Source organism: Molothrus ater, chromosome 20 (genome assembly GCF_012460135.2).
Source record: "Molothrus ater isolate BHLD 08-10-18 breed brown headed cowbird chromosome 20, BPBGC_Mater_1.1, whole genome shotgun sequence".
In the NCBI taxonomy this organism is placed as follows: Eukaryota; Metazoa; Chordata; class Aves; order Passeriformes; family Icteridae; genus Molothrus; species Molothrus ater.
The window spans coordinates 1,852,289-1,867,981 of record NC_050497.2 but is presented as its reverse complement, the minus strand read 5'-3'; the positions used below and the strand labels follow the sequence as shown (position 1 = coordinate 1,867,981).

Here is a 15,693-nt window from a genome sequence, read left to right as displayed (position 1 = left end):
TCCCTGTTCACACTCACAGCTCCATGTTCACACTCACAGCTCCATGTTCACACACAGGTCCCTGTTCACACTCACAGCTCCATTTCACTCACAGCTCCATGCTCACACTCACAGCTCCATGCTCACATCCCCCAGGGCCTGGCTGCCTCTCCCCCAGGCCATCAGGGACATCGAGGCAGGGGCTCAGGGCTCCCTGGGCTGCAGTGGGGGCTCAGCCCCCCCTCCTGTGCCTGCTCCCCTCTGCCCTGGCTGTTTGAGGATTCCCTGCTGGTTCCTGCAGGGTGAAGGTTGTTCCCATTCCCAGCACCTCATGGCCCTGGTGCCTTGCTGGGTCTCTCCCTGCCCCGCTGGAGGCAGGCCCAGGACAGGAGCTCCTGTTTGCTGAACAGCCCAGGGGTGGTTTGAGCTGGAAGGGACCATAAGAATCACCCAGTGCCACCCCTGCCATGGCAGGGACACCTCCCACTGCCCCAGGTGCTCCCAGCCCTGTCCAGCCTGGCCTTGGGCACTGCCAGGGATCCAGGGGCAGCCCCAGCTGCTCTGGGCACCCTGTGCCAGGACCTGCCCACCCTGCACAGGGAACAATTCCTAATTCCCAATATCCCATCCATCCCTGCCCTCCTTCATCTTGAGGCCATTCCCCCTTTTCCTGTCCCTCCATGCCCTCACACACCCCCTGTACATTGAGTTGATCAGCTCCCAGATCTTTGGGAAGGAAAACATGGAATATTTTCCATGTGATCATAGGACTGGTCACTGGTGCAGTTTAAACTTCTTGCATATGAGATGTTTGAATTAAAAATTAAGTATTTATGAATGTGCTTGACTTTTAGACATCTCACTGAGCTGAGTGTTCTTCAGCCCTTCAAAAAGTATGTAGTAACTTCTGAAGTTGAAAATCATTAACTTCTTTCTCCCTAAATTCCCTTCCAGGTGACTGGAATTGCAATTGGAGCTGCAGTCATGCTGCTACTTGAAGTAGTTTTTCTGTTTGTCATGTATGGGATAAGGAGACTAATTACCAAGTACTTACCATGTAAGTTTTAAACCCAATTTTTCATAAATCTTGAGTCTTTTTGTAATTTTCAGTGGTAGTTGTTTGCTGCAGAGGTGTGGTTCTTGCAGAACAGCAGCTTTAAAGGATGGAGAACTTGTGTTGGTTCCCTTCCCCAGGTGTGAGCCCAGAGCTGTCACAGGCAGCACCTGCAGGTTTCATTTCTTTGGGGTGTGAGCAGTGTCAGCCTCAGGACCAGCTGTGAATTCTGCAGAGGAATTCACCCCTGCTGCGATTTCACTGTCACAGATGGAGAAATGATTGAATTAGAGGTTTCCTTGGGGAGATTAAAACTGCCCAAGCCTTCAGTGTGTTTAGAGAGCCCTTTATCTCCTCTGGGGCTGAGGTGGAGCCTCAAGGCAGCCCTGCCTGGGTCTGGCTTGGCCAGGGCTGGGCAATGAGGGATCCCAGGGTGGTTTAAACCCCAAACCCTGCCCACAGGAGCTGTTCTGGAGGCAGCAAAGTGCCCAAGCTGTGCTCAGGTGTTCTCCCAGCTGCTGCAGGGGGTTTCTGATGTGATGCTTCTGTTCCAGAGCAACTTCAGCCCCACGTGCCTCAGTACAGGTTCCGCAAGAGGGACAAAGTGATGTTCTACGGGAGGAAGATCATGAGGAAGGTGAGGGCACCTGGTGAAATCCAGTGTAAAGTTGAGAGGTGTAAAGTTTGCAACACTTCAGTGGCAGAGCCTGGCCCAGGGCCTCCAGCCTGTAAATGTCACTGGGATGTTGTGGATGTTTCAGCTCTCCTGCAGTACTGACTGCATTGCTGGTGGAGCAGCAGCAGCTTCTCTTTCTGGCCAGACCTTTCCTCTTTGAAAAATATTTGCAGCCAGTGAAGGCAGGAATAAATCAATGAATATCTAACTCCTGTAGGGAATTTAATAAATATCCCAGAATCCCAGACTGGTTTTGGTTGGAAGTGACCTTAAAGCTCATCCCAGATTGCTCCAAGCCCCATCCAACCTGGCCTTGGGGACACTTCCAGGGATGGGGCATCCACAGATTCTCTGGGCCACCTGTTGAATATTTGAGGGTTGTTCTTACCTGTTAAGGTGCCTAATTTCCCTCAAACTTAGGTCTGAGAAGATCAAAATGCTGCTTTGACTCCTGCCCTTGGTGCCTAAACTGAGAGATCTGGTTATTGTCAGCCTAAACTGTATTTGACTTTGCCCAAATACCCTGAGCTCTGGCCAGGGCTGCAGGGCTCAGCTCAGAGGGGCAGTGACAGACCCAGAGGCAAAGGCACAGGATGCAAGAGAAGGGCCCACCAGGCACAAGGAAAAAGTTCTTGGGCACAGAACAGCTCTGGGACAGGGTCAGGGACGGCATTTCCAACCTTGGAAATTTTCAAAGCCCAGAGCACCCCAAGGGAACTTTGAAATCAGCTCAGCTTTAAGTGATCAGGTTGGTAAGGGACCTCTACAGGCTCCTCCCAGCCTAAAGCATCAGAGTTTAACACTGAGATGAAGAAGCTGTTCATTGAAATGCAGCACCAACCAACAACCCCAGGCCCACTGAGGTCCCACCAGCACAAGGGGATTTGGGCCAGCACCTTTCCAGCATTTCCAGAAACTCCCTTCAAAACTCTCTTCATTTAATGGTCTGTGGCTGCTCCCTCCAACCCCAGGGGTCACATCCTCCCCAAAGAGCTACTGAGCAACCCCACCAAAGTGTCAGCTCTCAGGGCAGACACCTGGGTACAGAAAAAGAAGTGGAAATTCACTTTAGTCAAGGTTATCATTAGAATTTATTGATATGAGACAAACTTTGTATGTCACCATGTCAATGGAGGAACAGCATGTCCAGATGTCACAGAGCCCATGCAGGGACTCTCCCTGCCCTGGGAGCACAGGAGACCACACACCCCCAGCTGGGGGGCACTGGGGACATTTCCTGGGGCAGGAGTGCTCCAGAAATACCTTGGATACCTTGGCTGGCTGATTTGGCAAACTGCAGCACCCAGCAGAGACCCAGGGAAAGGCAGCTCACTCCAAGCCCCTCCAGTCACAGGGGGAAAAAAGAAAACCTAACCTAATGGAGGGGGGTGAGCTCCAGGAATCCCTTCAGGGAGATGAGAGCACTTGGGCCCTGTGGCTCCTCAGAGGAGCAGCTGGGGTGGGGCCACATCCCCAGCAGGACAGCCCAGCATGGCTGGAGCCTTCCCAAGGAGCAGCACAGCCATGCCACGCTCCAGCCTGGCACCTGCCCAGTCAGAAGCAGGGTTTCTCTTTTAGCACAACCATCCCTGTGTTGTAACCACTCAGACATTCCCCTCTCAGCAGTGCCCTCTCACAGCACAGCCAGCCTGTCATCCATGCTATGATGAAAATTATCTTTATAATCTTTACTGGAAATACATTTTATGCTGGATTCTACTTAAAAAAAAAAAAAGCCAAGTGCTGAGCTTTCATCTTCTCCCAGCTTATGAAATATTTGGTTTGGTCCTAAGTATCTTGCTAAATGATCAGAGAGGGAATAGCAGAGTATTCCCCAGGCACCTGGTAAATCCACAATGGATTTATTGTAGAAACACACTAAACTCTCTAACTCGCTCCAAATGGATTTCAGAGCCCTCTAAAACCCTGCCAGAGAATGAGCTGTTTGTGACAGGACACACGAAAAGCAACCCCAAGTTCAATGAGTGACTGAGGAAAAAGGACAGGGGACGTGCCAGCCCAGCCCCTGTGACAGGGCAGTGACAGCCTGGCCATGGCACCACTGCTGCACACCTGGAGAGGAACCCCTGGCTCCAGGCACACACAGGTGGGAGCTGTGTGCTGCTCCTGGGAGCTGTGACAAGTGACAAAGAGGGCTCTGCTCTCAGCCATCCGCCCCCAGCCCATCTCAGTTCCCTCTCACATGTAACAGCATTGATCTAGAGATCTCATATTGATGGGTAATTATACAGGATTAATTGCACATCAGTCCATTGTGGCTACAAGTTCATTAGGTTAATAACTCTACATAGTGACAGTAGTACAGTATCAGCTACTTCTCAATACAAACTCCCTACCCTAACCTTAATTTGTAGGTCAGAGGAAGACCTTCTAACACAGTGACCTCCCAATAACCTTTAACATTCATTTTAAAATCATTTTTTCTAGAAAACAAAACAAAAAAAAATCCAGTGTGGGGAAAACGCACATATATAACCAAAGCAGTGCTTAACAACCACAGGAAAACAGAACATCATCTTGGACTCTTGTTTCAGCATCTTCTGTGGACCCTGGCAGTGTCACTCCCAAAGGGATCCTCAATGCTCCGTCAGTTCCCAAGTCCATTAAACCATTTCCCAGCTCCAGATGTTTCTGGCCTCTCACCATTGTCTGTAGCAAGAGCACACAGAAACACTTGCTCATGTGCACAAGACTTCCATCAGATTCCATGGAAGAGCTCTGGAAGGCTGCAGCCTTTCCTTCCAGAAGCCTTGTTCTCAAGTGGCAGCACTCTCACCTTCTCTTCCAGCCAGGAGAGAGCTCCAAGTCCCTCCAAGTTTTACTCATTCCTTCTGCCCAAAGCTGTATGGGTATCCAATAAAACCCCTCTCACAGTATTCCCAGGAAATGATTCAGAAGAGGAGATGATTTTTCAACCAAATGAGATCCTCTGGTCCTGTGTGTCAGACCATGGCCAAGAGAATGAGCAGCTGCCATGGACGTCCCAACTGCAACAGTCAGGGAGGGGAGCCTGACTGAGAGGGACAGGCAAAGAGACCCAAAGTCACTCTGTGCTCGAGCTTGCCTCTTCCTGGACTCAAATGTTTGATTCCATTTGTTCTAGCAGGAACTGGTGGATCATGTCAAAAGTGGGACGATCTTTGATATCCCTGCTCCAGCATTTCAGCATCAGGTCGAACACAGGGTTAGGGCACAGAGGAGTCTGGGACAGATAGATCTGAAAGGAAGAGTCACAATGTTTCAGGGGGGTTCTCACAAAGGAAATGAACCTTTAGTCAAGTAACACCAAGAGACAGTTTCATTCCAGGGTTACAAGACACAGCCACCATGCAGTGTTTGGAATCCCTCCAGCTCCAGGCTGGCAGTGGAGTCTGGACAGAGCCTCTCAAACAGCACCACGGACACTTTGCCAACTTGTCTGATGAGCTGCTCACAAAACAGGCCTTTGTCCCCCAGAAAACATGAATGCTTCTGGGGCATTTGTCCTCCAAGAGACAGCAAAACACAAACCAAACCCAAATTTACCACAATAAAATCCAAGCACTTGCAACTCACCGTAGACAGCCCATGAGGCTTTCTAAGCATCGTGACAGCTTGTTAGCAGAGACAGAAAAAACACCTTTTAGAGCTTATCTACAGCACAGCTTGGCAGAAGCATTTTATTTCTCCCTCTCATTTTTTAGGCTCACTTCTTGTAGGCTCTTGGCTAATCATTAGTATTGGGAGATGGTGAATAAACCCCAGATCATTTTATTTCCCTTAATTCTCTGCTTAATTCCCTTTATTTCCCTTAATTCTCTGGTGCTAAAGGTGAATTTTGGGGAGAACTGTTCTCCACAGCTTTGGGTACTGAGGAGATGGAGTGTCCTGCACCATCACTGGTATCTATTGAAGGCAGCAGCAGTGGGGACAAAGTGACACAATAGCCTTTCAGCAGCTGGAGATGGCCAAAGGCTTCTTGGAGATACTACAGGGAGAATCTAATCCCTGGGAACCACCAACTGCTCCTTCCCACCACAAATCCCTCCTGCTCCCTCATCTTGCAGAGGCAATGCTGGTGGGAGAGTGCTGACAGAGGAAAGGAGCAACAGGACTGTGTGGGAGAACCTGGAAAAGCTGAAGACAGGGCAGAGTGAAGTGTTTTAGAACAGGAAATAAACAGGACAGGGCCAAGGGGTTCTTCCAGTGGGACTCCAAGAGAGGAAAACTTGGAGAGCAGTGAGCCCAGAAAAAGGGAGAGGAGAGGGAAGACAGGTGAGAAGCTGAGTAGGAGCCAGGTGAGAAGCTGAACAGAACACAGGACAGAGGTGAGAAGCTGAGTAGGACACAAGTGAGAAGCAGAGTGGAACACAGGACACTGGTGAGTAGAAGCAGAGTAGAGCACTGGACACAAGTGAGAAGCAAGTAGGACACAGGAGAGAGGTGAGAAGCAGAGTAGGACACAGGTGAGAAGCTGAATAGAACACAGGTGAGAAACTGAGTAGAACACTGGTGAGAAGCTGAGTGGAACACAGGAGAGAAGAAGCAGAGACTGCTGCAGCTGAGGGCAGCAGGGAGGGGGAGGCTGAGGGAGCGAGGGAGGCAGGGAAGGAAGGAAGGAAAGGAAGGAAAGGAAGGAAGGAAGGAAAGGAAGGAAGGAAAGGAAGGAAAGGAAGGAAGGAAAGGAAGGAAAGGAAGGAAGGAAGGAAGGAAGGAAGGAAGGAAGGAAGGAAGGAAGGAAGGAAGGAAGGAAGGAAGGAAGGAAGGAAGGAAGGAAGGAAGGAAGGAAGGAAGGAAGGAAGGAAGGAAGGAAGGAAGGAAGGAAGGAAGGAAGGAAGGAAGGAAGGAAGGAAGGAAGGAAGGAAGGAAGGAAGGAAGGAAGGAAGGAAGGAAGGAAGGAAGGAAGGAAGGAAGGAAGGAAGGAAGGAAGGAAGGAAGGAGAGCTGTTTGTTGTGTTTGTTGCTCACCTGCCTGCCCTGGCTGCGGAAGAACTCGCCCGTGTTCTCGATGACCTGCTCGTCCGTCAGGAGGCTGTAGGGCTGCTCCTTGCACAGCACAAACATCTCCCACAGGGTCACCCCAAAGGCCCACACGTCACTGGCTGTGGTGAACTTGCCCTGTGGACAGAATCACAGAATCATGAGGTTGGAAGAGACCTCTGAGATCATCAAGTCCAACCTGTGCCCTGACACCCAACCAGACTGTAGCACCCAGTGCCATGGCCAGTCTGTTTTTAAACACACCCAGAGATGGTGATTCTACCACCTCCCTGGGAAGAGCATTCCAGTACTTTATTATTCTTTTGGTGAAAAATTTCTTCCTAATATCCAGCCTATCCCTTCCCTGCTGTAGCTGGACACTGTGTCCTCTGGTTCTGTCAGTGCTGCCCAGTGGAAGAGACCAACCCCACCTGTCTGCAGCCTCCCTTCAGAAGGTGTGGAGAGCAATAAGGGCACCCCTGAGCCTCCTCTTCTCCAGGCCAAACAGCCCCAGCTCCTTCAAACATTCCTCACAGGGTTTGTGTTCCCAGCCCCTCTCCAGCCTCATTGCCTCCTCTGGATGCTCTCATCTCAACTTCCTTCCCAACGTGAGGGGCCAGAGCTGGGCACAGCACTCCAGGTGTGCCCTCACCAGCACTGAGCACAGGGGAAGGATGACCTCCCTGCTCCTGCTGGCCAGAGAGGATCTGCTCAGCCCAGCAAAACCCATTTTATAAAGCCCTCCCAGCCTGCACTCTGTGCAGCCCACACCTGGGTGCACCTGGGGAGATGCTCCAAGCAGAGCCAGCACAGCAGCTGAGCTGCCCCCAGCCACACCCATGGGCATGCCTGGGCTCCTCATAGGGCAGCAGCAGCACCTGGGGGCCCCACAAGCCCCAAGAAGGTGCAGCTTTCACAGAGGCAAAGCTCTGTAACAGGGAGCAGGTCCCAGAGAAGGACAGGGATTTCTGTCTCTCCTGTGACAGTCTGTTTGCAGCAGGATAAAATAAACTGAGGGAGGGGGACAGTCACTGCCTACCTCCACCCAGAAGAGCAGAGCCCACAGAAAAGCCTTTGAAAGGGAAGCAAAGCCCTCAGGGTGAAAGCAGAGCAGAGCAGACTACAGACTCTTAGAGAAAGGCCTGAGATAATTTTAATTTTTGCACATGTAAGAAGCCAGTGACAATCTTCTTGCTGTCCCTGTTTTCTGTCTTCGAAAAATGTGCCCAAACTGGCTGTGTTTGGAACAATGTGTTTCTGGAGAAGTAAAAAGAAGATTGCTCAGAAAATAACACAAAACACTTGAGGGGCTGGAGGGCCTGTTTGGGCAGAAAACATCCCAGCCCCACTTCAGCCAGGCTTATCTGGCAACCCCTGCAGTCTGTCGAGGTTTGGAGGATGTTCACACGGGGAGGATGGGAGTGATTTATGGTTTAGATGCAGCCATAAGCAGGAAAAAAGGGTGGATTTCAGAGAGCTTGGGCCTGGCAGCCTGTAGAGCAGAGGTAATTACAATTTTTCTGGGTAGCTGTTGTAAGAAAGTAACTCAGCAACTACTACAAGGAAAAAAAAAAGTTAAATATTCTCCAGACTGATGTGTTTGGGCTGTGGAACAATCTCCTGAGGGAGAGAGCAGGACCCTTGGATGTGAAAAAACCCCACAGCCTCAAACCAGACACTTGAAACCCAGGAAGTTTTGTCCCTGCCCCTCTCAGTTTCCCAGCTGGAGGGATAAGCAGAACAAGGCAACTTCCTCAAAATTCCAGCAGGAATGTCAGGCACTCATGCCCAGATGAGGCCTTAGGGATGGGATGCCATCCAGAGAGACCTGGACAAGCAGCTGTGGCCCACAGGAACCTCAGGAGGTTCCAGCAGTGCTGGAGCTGCCCCTGGGTCAGGAGGACCCCCAGGACCAATCCAGGCTGGGATGAGCAGCTGGAGCAGCCCTGAGAGGGAGCTGGGGATGCTGGGGGTGAGAGCTGGAGCTGCCCCAGCCCTGAGCCCCTGCCCTGGGCTGAGCCCAGCGTGGGCAGCAGGGCAGGGGGGATTGTGCCCTGTGCCCTGTGCTCAGGTGAGACCCCACCTGCAGAGCTGCCCCAGCCCTGGCCCAGCACAGGCAGGAGCTGGAGCTGCTGCAGAGATCCAGAGGAGGCACCAGGGGGATCAGAGGATGGAGCAGCTCTGCTGGGAGGAGAGGCTGGGACAGCTGGGATTGTTCACCTGCACAGGAGAAGCTTTGGGGGGACCTCAGTGTGGCCTTACAGGGCCTGGAGGGGCTGGCAAGAAACATGGAGAGACAATTTACAGGGGTCTGGAGTGCCAGGACCCAGGGAATGGCTCCCAGTGCCAGAGGGCAGGGATGGATGGGATGTTGGGAATTAGGAATTGTTCCCTGGCAGGGTGGGCAGGCCCTGGCACAGGGTGCCCAGAGCAGCTGGGGCTGCCCCTGGATCCCTGGCAGTGCCCAAGGCCAGGCTGGACAGGGCTGGGAGCACCTGGGACAGTGGGAGGTGTCCCTGCCATGGCAGGGGTGGCACTGGATGGGCTTTAAGCTCCTTCCAACCCAAACTATTCCATGACATTTTGTATTTCCAAGGCCAGGCTCCTTTCCCAGGATCTGAGTTATGTCCAACACAACCCTATGGATTCCTCACCATGGGCAGCACAGATATTGATATTCCCAGATATTGGTGATTGCCTGGCACAGCTGTGCCAACTGCTAGGGAAGGGAAGGGAAGGGAAGGGAAGGGAAGGGAAGGGAAGGGAAGGGAAGGGAAGGGAAGGGAAGGGAAGGGAAGGGAAGGGAAGGGAAGGGAAGGGAAGGGAAGGGAAGGGAAGGGAAGGGAAGGGAAGGGAAGGGAAGGGAAGGGAAGGGAAGGGAAGGGAAGGGAAGGGAAGGGAAGGGAGCTTTGTGCAGTGCCTACCAGCAGGATGCTCTCCCAGGCCATCCAACGGATGGGCAGCACAGCTCTGCCCTGGATCCTGTAGTAATCCCCACTGTAGAGGTTCCTGCTCATGCCAAAGTCTGCAATCTTGATGGTGTGGTTGTTCCCCACCAGGCAGTTGCGAGTGGCCAGGTCCCTGTGCACAAAGTTCAGGGATGCCAGGTACTTCATCCCTGAGGCAATCTGGGTGGCCATGTACAGCAGGTTGGAGTGGCTGCAGCAAAGGGAAACACAACAAAGAAAAATCACTGGAGTTCCCCCACACTCAGGACTTCATTGTATTTGATGTGTTAGTGACCTGTTGTTTTATTTTCTGCTATAACAGTGGAACTAAACTGTCTCATTCCAGCCAAGATCCTGAGCTGAGTAAGCAGGAACAGACAGGCTCTCCCTGAAATTCAGGCCTTCACAACCTGACATCCTTCAGATTTTTATTTTTTTTTCAATATCAAACATTAATCTCAAGATTTTCAAAGAGTTCGTGCATCAAAGCACCAACTTTTTGCAGAGAGACATGAAAAATTGAGCTCAGAATCTCATATCTTAAAAACCACTTAGCCTGGTATTTCAAACAACACCACTCTCGAATGCTTATATTAACATAAGTGTGTCACTTCACATTAAAGAGAGTTGACTTGGTTTTAAATATGCTAAACATTACTGAAAATAGAAACAGATGCATTTTCCATCTAATTTAATTTTAATTCCTCCATTAGCTAAATGAAGATAGGATTAATAAAGCTGCAGGACACACAGACAGAGTTTGGACCATCAGACTCTCAGCATTCTTCCCACACTATTGCTCTGTGCTGCTCTCAGCCTGTTTCCCACTGCTGATGCTCAAATGCTTCACACGACCAAGAACACATCTGATAAACTGCTCACAGTTTGTATTTTTCAGTAAAGGTCAGAAAAAGAGGTCTTTGCCACCAGAATACAAAGATAAAGGAGACTATCACACAATCATGGAATGGTTTGAGTTGGAAGGGACTTTAAAGATCATTTTGTTCCACCCCCTGCTTTGGGCAGGGACACCTTCCACTATTCCAGGTTACTCCAAGACCTTCCCAGCCTGGCTTTGGACACTCTCAGGGTTGGGACAGCCACAGCTTCTCTGGGCACCCAGTGCCAGGGCCTCACCATCCTCTGAGTAAAGACTTTCTTCCTAAAATCTAATCTAACCCTGTCCTCTGGCACTGTAAACCCATTCTCCCTATCCTGTAACTATCTGTCTGTATAAAAAAGTCCTTTTTCCTACTTTTTATAGGCTGCAGAGCAGTAACCACTCCGCTGTGCCCTGATAACCTGGCTGTTGGCCTGTGGCACAGCAATGGCCTCCAAGATCCCAGGTTTTCCCTTCCCCTGCTCAGCTGTGGCTCCCTCCCTGCCTGGGGCTGCTCTCCCCATCCTCCCTGTCCCACCTGAACCCTGGCAGGGTCCCATCAGCAGCTTCCTCCTGGCTCCTGCAGTTCCCAAAGCTCCACACAAGCAGCTCCATGAGCAGAGGGCCAGGAGGGGATGGGGCTGGATGGGCCAGAGCCCTCAGCAGAGTCATGGTGGTGCCTCAGGGCAGCACCCCAGAGGCAGAGGGGCAGAGCTGCCTTTGGAAGAGCAGTGAAGCTGATGGAGAAGAAGCTGAGGGGGCTCAGCCTGGAGCAAAGGAGGCTCAGGGGGCCCTTGTGGCTCTGCACAGCTCCTGACAGGAGGGCACAGCCAGGGGGGTCGGGCTGTGCTCCAGGGAACAGGGACAGGAGCAGAGGGAATGGCCTCAGGCTGGGCCAGGGGAGGTTTGGGTTGGATACTGGGGTAAATTTCTTCACCAAAATGTTGTCAGGTCTTAGCACAGGCTGCCCAGACAGTGCTGGACTCACCATTCACCATTTAGAAGCCATGTAGATGTGGCACTTTGGGGACATGGTGGCTTTGGCAGTGTTGAGAGAACATCAATGTCCTTAGAGTGTATCTCTTGATCTTAGAACATCAATGACCTTAGAGTGTATTTCATGATCTTAGAACATCAATGTCCTTAGAGTGTATTTCATGATCCTAGAACATCAATGTCCTTAGAGTGTATTTCATGATCTTAGAACATCAATGTCCTTAGAGTGTATCTCTTGATCTTAGAACATCAATGATCTTTCTAACCTAAATGATTCTGTGAGCAGCCAGCCAGAGACAGCAGGGAGATGCATTTCAAGTACCAGAGAGCCATCAGGACTGAAGAATGTGTGATCCCTGTGCATGAAAGGGCTGCTCCCACCAGGGATGCACCAAACCCTGGGTCTGCAGCTGGCTGGGGTGGCTGCACCTTGTCACATCCATCAGATGCCCTCAGCACCAGCAGAGCCAAGCTGCTGGTGGGGCAGGGGCATTCCTGTCACTGCCAGGACACAACCCCTTCAGAGCTGTCTCTGTGACACTGTCTGCCTGGCAGGGACAAAAGGAGAGTGGAGGATCAGTGGGAGACAATGAAAAACTAGAGGTAGAGCCAGGTAATGGAAAGCAAGGAAGAGCAATGTGGGTGACAGTGCTGAAGTAAAATGAGAAGCAAAGAGGAGATAAAGAAAGAACATTTTGAGGTTTTGGCCAGGGAAAAAAGCCACAAATGTAAAGGTGAATGAGGTTTCAGATGGGCAGAAGGGGCAGGAGACTGGAGAGAGCTGGAATCTATTTCTTCTCAGACACAAATCCTCTCTCCTCCTACAGCTCCTGCATGTCCTGCCTGCAGGACACCAGGTTAACACTCCTGACAGGACCACTGACAGGGCCTGGCAGCAAGGCTGGTGCTGTCTGGCCAGGGTAAAACCCAGCCAGCTCCTGCCCAGCACATCAGGGCTGGCTGTGCCTGCCTTGAGCCTGAACTTCCTTTGGGGAGGAGCACACCAAAGGCTCAGCAATGCTGCAGCTCCTGCTCAGTGCAGGGCTCCTTATCAAGCAGAATATATTAATCTACATGACTCTCCTCTGGGAAAAGCATTTCTGCAAGAGCAGAGATGTTTTTATGGCAGATTTAATCCTTCCATTGAGGAGGGAGACAAGTGCCACTGCTGACAAAATGTGGTTTTCTTTGCCAAATATTCTCCTTTTGTTGGCTGGTGAAATCTTCTCCTTACTGAAGCTCCACACTCAGCTCCTCTCATGCAATATTTTTTGAACACCAGAGAACATATGAACCTTCTTAAAAACCTGATTTTCATTCCCAAATTCTTGTTGTAGTGCAACTGATTTTCCTATCAATGAAATATCCACTAACATAGAAATGGTCACCTCAATAAATATATCTAAGGTGGTCTCTGTGAGCAGAACAGCTCTGTCAGGGGCACTTCAGGGGAACACAGAGCTCCAGAGGCCTCAGGAACAACCCCACACCACGGCAAGGGCCAGGCTGCAGGAGGGTCCCTGCTGGCAAGGCACAGCAGGTAAAACTGCCAGCTCTGTTTTGCTGATTCATCCCAACAAGCCAAGCAGCTTCTCTTACGTGACACAGGGGATGTTGTTGGAAATGGCAAACTTGCTGTAGATCTCCCTGTGGGACAGGAACTGGTTGAGGTCCCCGTTCTCCATGTACTCTGTGATCATGCACAGCGGGTCCTCCCGCACGCACACACCCAGCAGCCGGATGATGTTGGGGTTCTTCAGCCTCGACATGATCTTGATCTCCTTCAGGAAATCATTCCTTGTAAAACAGAAAACATCTTTGAATGACCTTGAAAACACCTGAAGCTGTTCCTTTGTCTGAGGACAGCACAAGGGCTGTGTTCTGAGCTCAGAGTGATTTACACTCTGCACGCACGAGTGTGAAACTGGTTCTGAGCTCGTGTTCAGCAAACAGAATTAATGCAGCATTTCAGGCTGACATTGCAGCTTCCCCTATCCCCCATTCCCTTCTGTGTCCTGCTCCTCCAGGAACACATGGAACACACACCCCAGGCACCCTCCCACAGCAGTTGCCCTGTGCTTGGGGGGTGTTTGTTTCCCCCCCAGCTGTTGGCACTGCAGGTGCACTCACCTGGCTGTTTTGTTGACATCTGATCTCAGCATTTTCACTGCCACAAGAACAGGCTGGTGAGTGAATTCTGAGGATGAGACTCCTAGGAATTCCAGCAGGCCATCAGCTTCACAGAGGTGCACCTGCAGGGCAGAGGCAGCTGTAAGAGCACACACAGGCAGAAAACCAGAGGAAAACAACATCATAGCCAGGTCACCGGTGGTCACTGCTGGCAGAATGAACCAGGGAATGATCCAGTGATGGTGACACAGCTGTGATCAGGAATGACCCAAGGGCTGGCCCTAGATCCTGACATAGCATTGCCCATGGCCTAGGAGCCCACAGGGACCAAACCAGGCGAGTCCCCACACACTGGGTTTTCTGCACTGCTGCAGCAGCCTGGGCCAGCCCAGCTCACCCAGCACCCACTGGGGATGTGCAGGAAGGCTCCTGAGCCTGGATGTGTCTGCTCTGCACTAAAGCACCTCACACAACCCCAGAACCATCAAACCATGGCCTGGCTTGAGGCATTGCTCAGACTTCACTGAGGAGCATCCAAGAACTACAGCCAGTTATCCAAAATCCTCAAATTCCAGAGGGGAAAAAAAAACAAAAAAGGAGAAAAGTGTGTGCATATGTGTCTCTGATATGAGCACCTCACCTGTAGGTATACCCAGAGATAAATAGATAAATACTCCAATGACTACACACAATTCCAAATTTCTTCCAGTAAATTAATGGTTAGTGATATAAAATTACTGGCAATGTTATACAAAAAGGGGTGACAAGACACTTTCTTAAGAAGTTACCAGACTGTGCATCCAAATGGAGAACTGGGTGGGGAAAGCAGACAGACCTGAGGGTGTGGATAGGAAAAAGCACTGGAAAAGAGGAGCAGACTGGATGTGTCAGTCAGAGACTTGCAGCAGTGAGGGGAATGTAATGGGAGCATGATGAATTTTGTATGAAGAGAGCAGCAAGAACTGATGTCACAGGCATGGTGAGGGGGAAACTGAGCCAGCAGAGAAAATGGGACAAACCTGCAGAACAGGAATGAGGGTACAAAGATGCTGCTGCAGTCCCACAGAGAATGAATCTGCTGTGGGAAAGCACAATCATGAGATCTGGGACAGGTCAGAGCCACAGGACTAAGCACAGGTAATTCCAAGGTGATGTGTCACCAGGGAGGGGTGGTGCTGCTACCTTGGGAGCAGGGAAAACAAAAGATTGAGAGGAAGGAAAAGTGGAGACCTGAAAAAAGCAGTGAGCCGTTTGTAGGAGCACACAGAGCCAGAGCAGTGGAGCAGAGCACATGATGGCCAGTTTGGGAAAGACTAAGGAGAAGGAGAGACACGGAAATGTGGTGCAGCACATTTGCAAAAGAGCCTGCGATACATGGAAAGGAACAAGCTCTGAATCCATCCTCAAGGAAAATGGAGATGGGAGAGCCATGTCCAGTCAATACAGAGGAGGAGTTATTACAGTTTTTAGAAGGACAGCGTGAGAGGGAAGGAGAAACCAGAAACAAACCAATGAGAAAATCCTCTCTGTCCCACTTTTGGAGCACAGAGCAGGATGCAGGCAACAGCAGAAAGGCTACACTGACAACCAGGTGAGGAGGATGAAGATGTCAGCACCTCCCCAGAAAACAGTGAGCCAGGAAGAATTGAGGGGACAGGAAAGAGGGTGGGGTAGGGAAGGTGGGGAGTCAGAATGGAGGAACCACAAAGATGGGCACATCACAGAGCAGGAAGCAGTCAGAGAAGGGCTGTGCTTGCCAAAATGTAATAGAGAAGCAAAATTTAGGGCTGTGAGTGAACAAAAGCTGGAAAGAAAAAAAGACAGTGGAAAAGTGAGAGCAGGAGAGGGAAAGACCTGCTCAGGATGGAGCTACAGCTGGTGTGAAAATGAAGCAGAGAGAGAAGAAAAAGCGAGGTGAAAACGTTAACAGCTTGAAAGGAGCTCAAGGAGCCAAGAGAAAGTTTGGCAGATGACAGATGTGTGCATCATTCTGCCTGAGGCTGCTGACAAACTGGGCTTGACAAGCAGCAATGCCAGAAAATATGAGGGTG

General features: G+C 50.8%; 1 protein-coding gene across 3 annotated transcripts in view; it reads right to left on the bottom strand.

Annotated features, from left to right (window-relative positions):
* Positions 1-2,776: 2,776 nt before the first annotated feature.
* LOC118693440 (discoidin domain-containing receptor 2-like) overlaps positions 2,777-15,693 on the bottom strand; it is a 64,622-nt gene continuing 51,705 nt past the window's right edge. For 2 of the 3 annotated variants that reach the window (XM_054516954.1, XM_036394023.2), the window contains exons 13-17: positions 13,643-13,764; positions 13,112-13,309; positions 9,613-9,847; positions 6,677-6,826; positions 2,777-4,947 (exon numbers count right to left, since the gene is read on the bottom strand). In XM_054516954.1, coding sequence (XP_054372929.1) covers positions 4,807-4,947; positions 6,677-6,826; positions 9,613-9,847; positions 13,112-13,309; positions 13,643-13,764 — 846 coding nt within the window. In that variant the 3' untranslated portion in view covers positions 2,777-4,806. Of the gene's footprint in view, positions 4,948-5,285; positions 5,324-6,676; positions 6,827-9,612; positions 9,848-13,111; positions 13,310-13,642; positions 13,765-15,693 lie in introns of all 3 variants that reach the window. The other variant, XM_054516955.1, reaches the window with a different exon arrangement.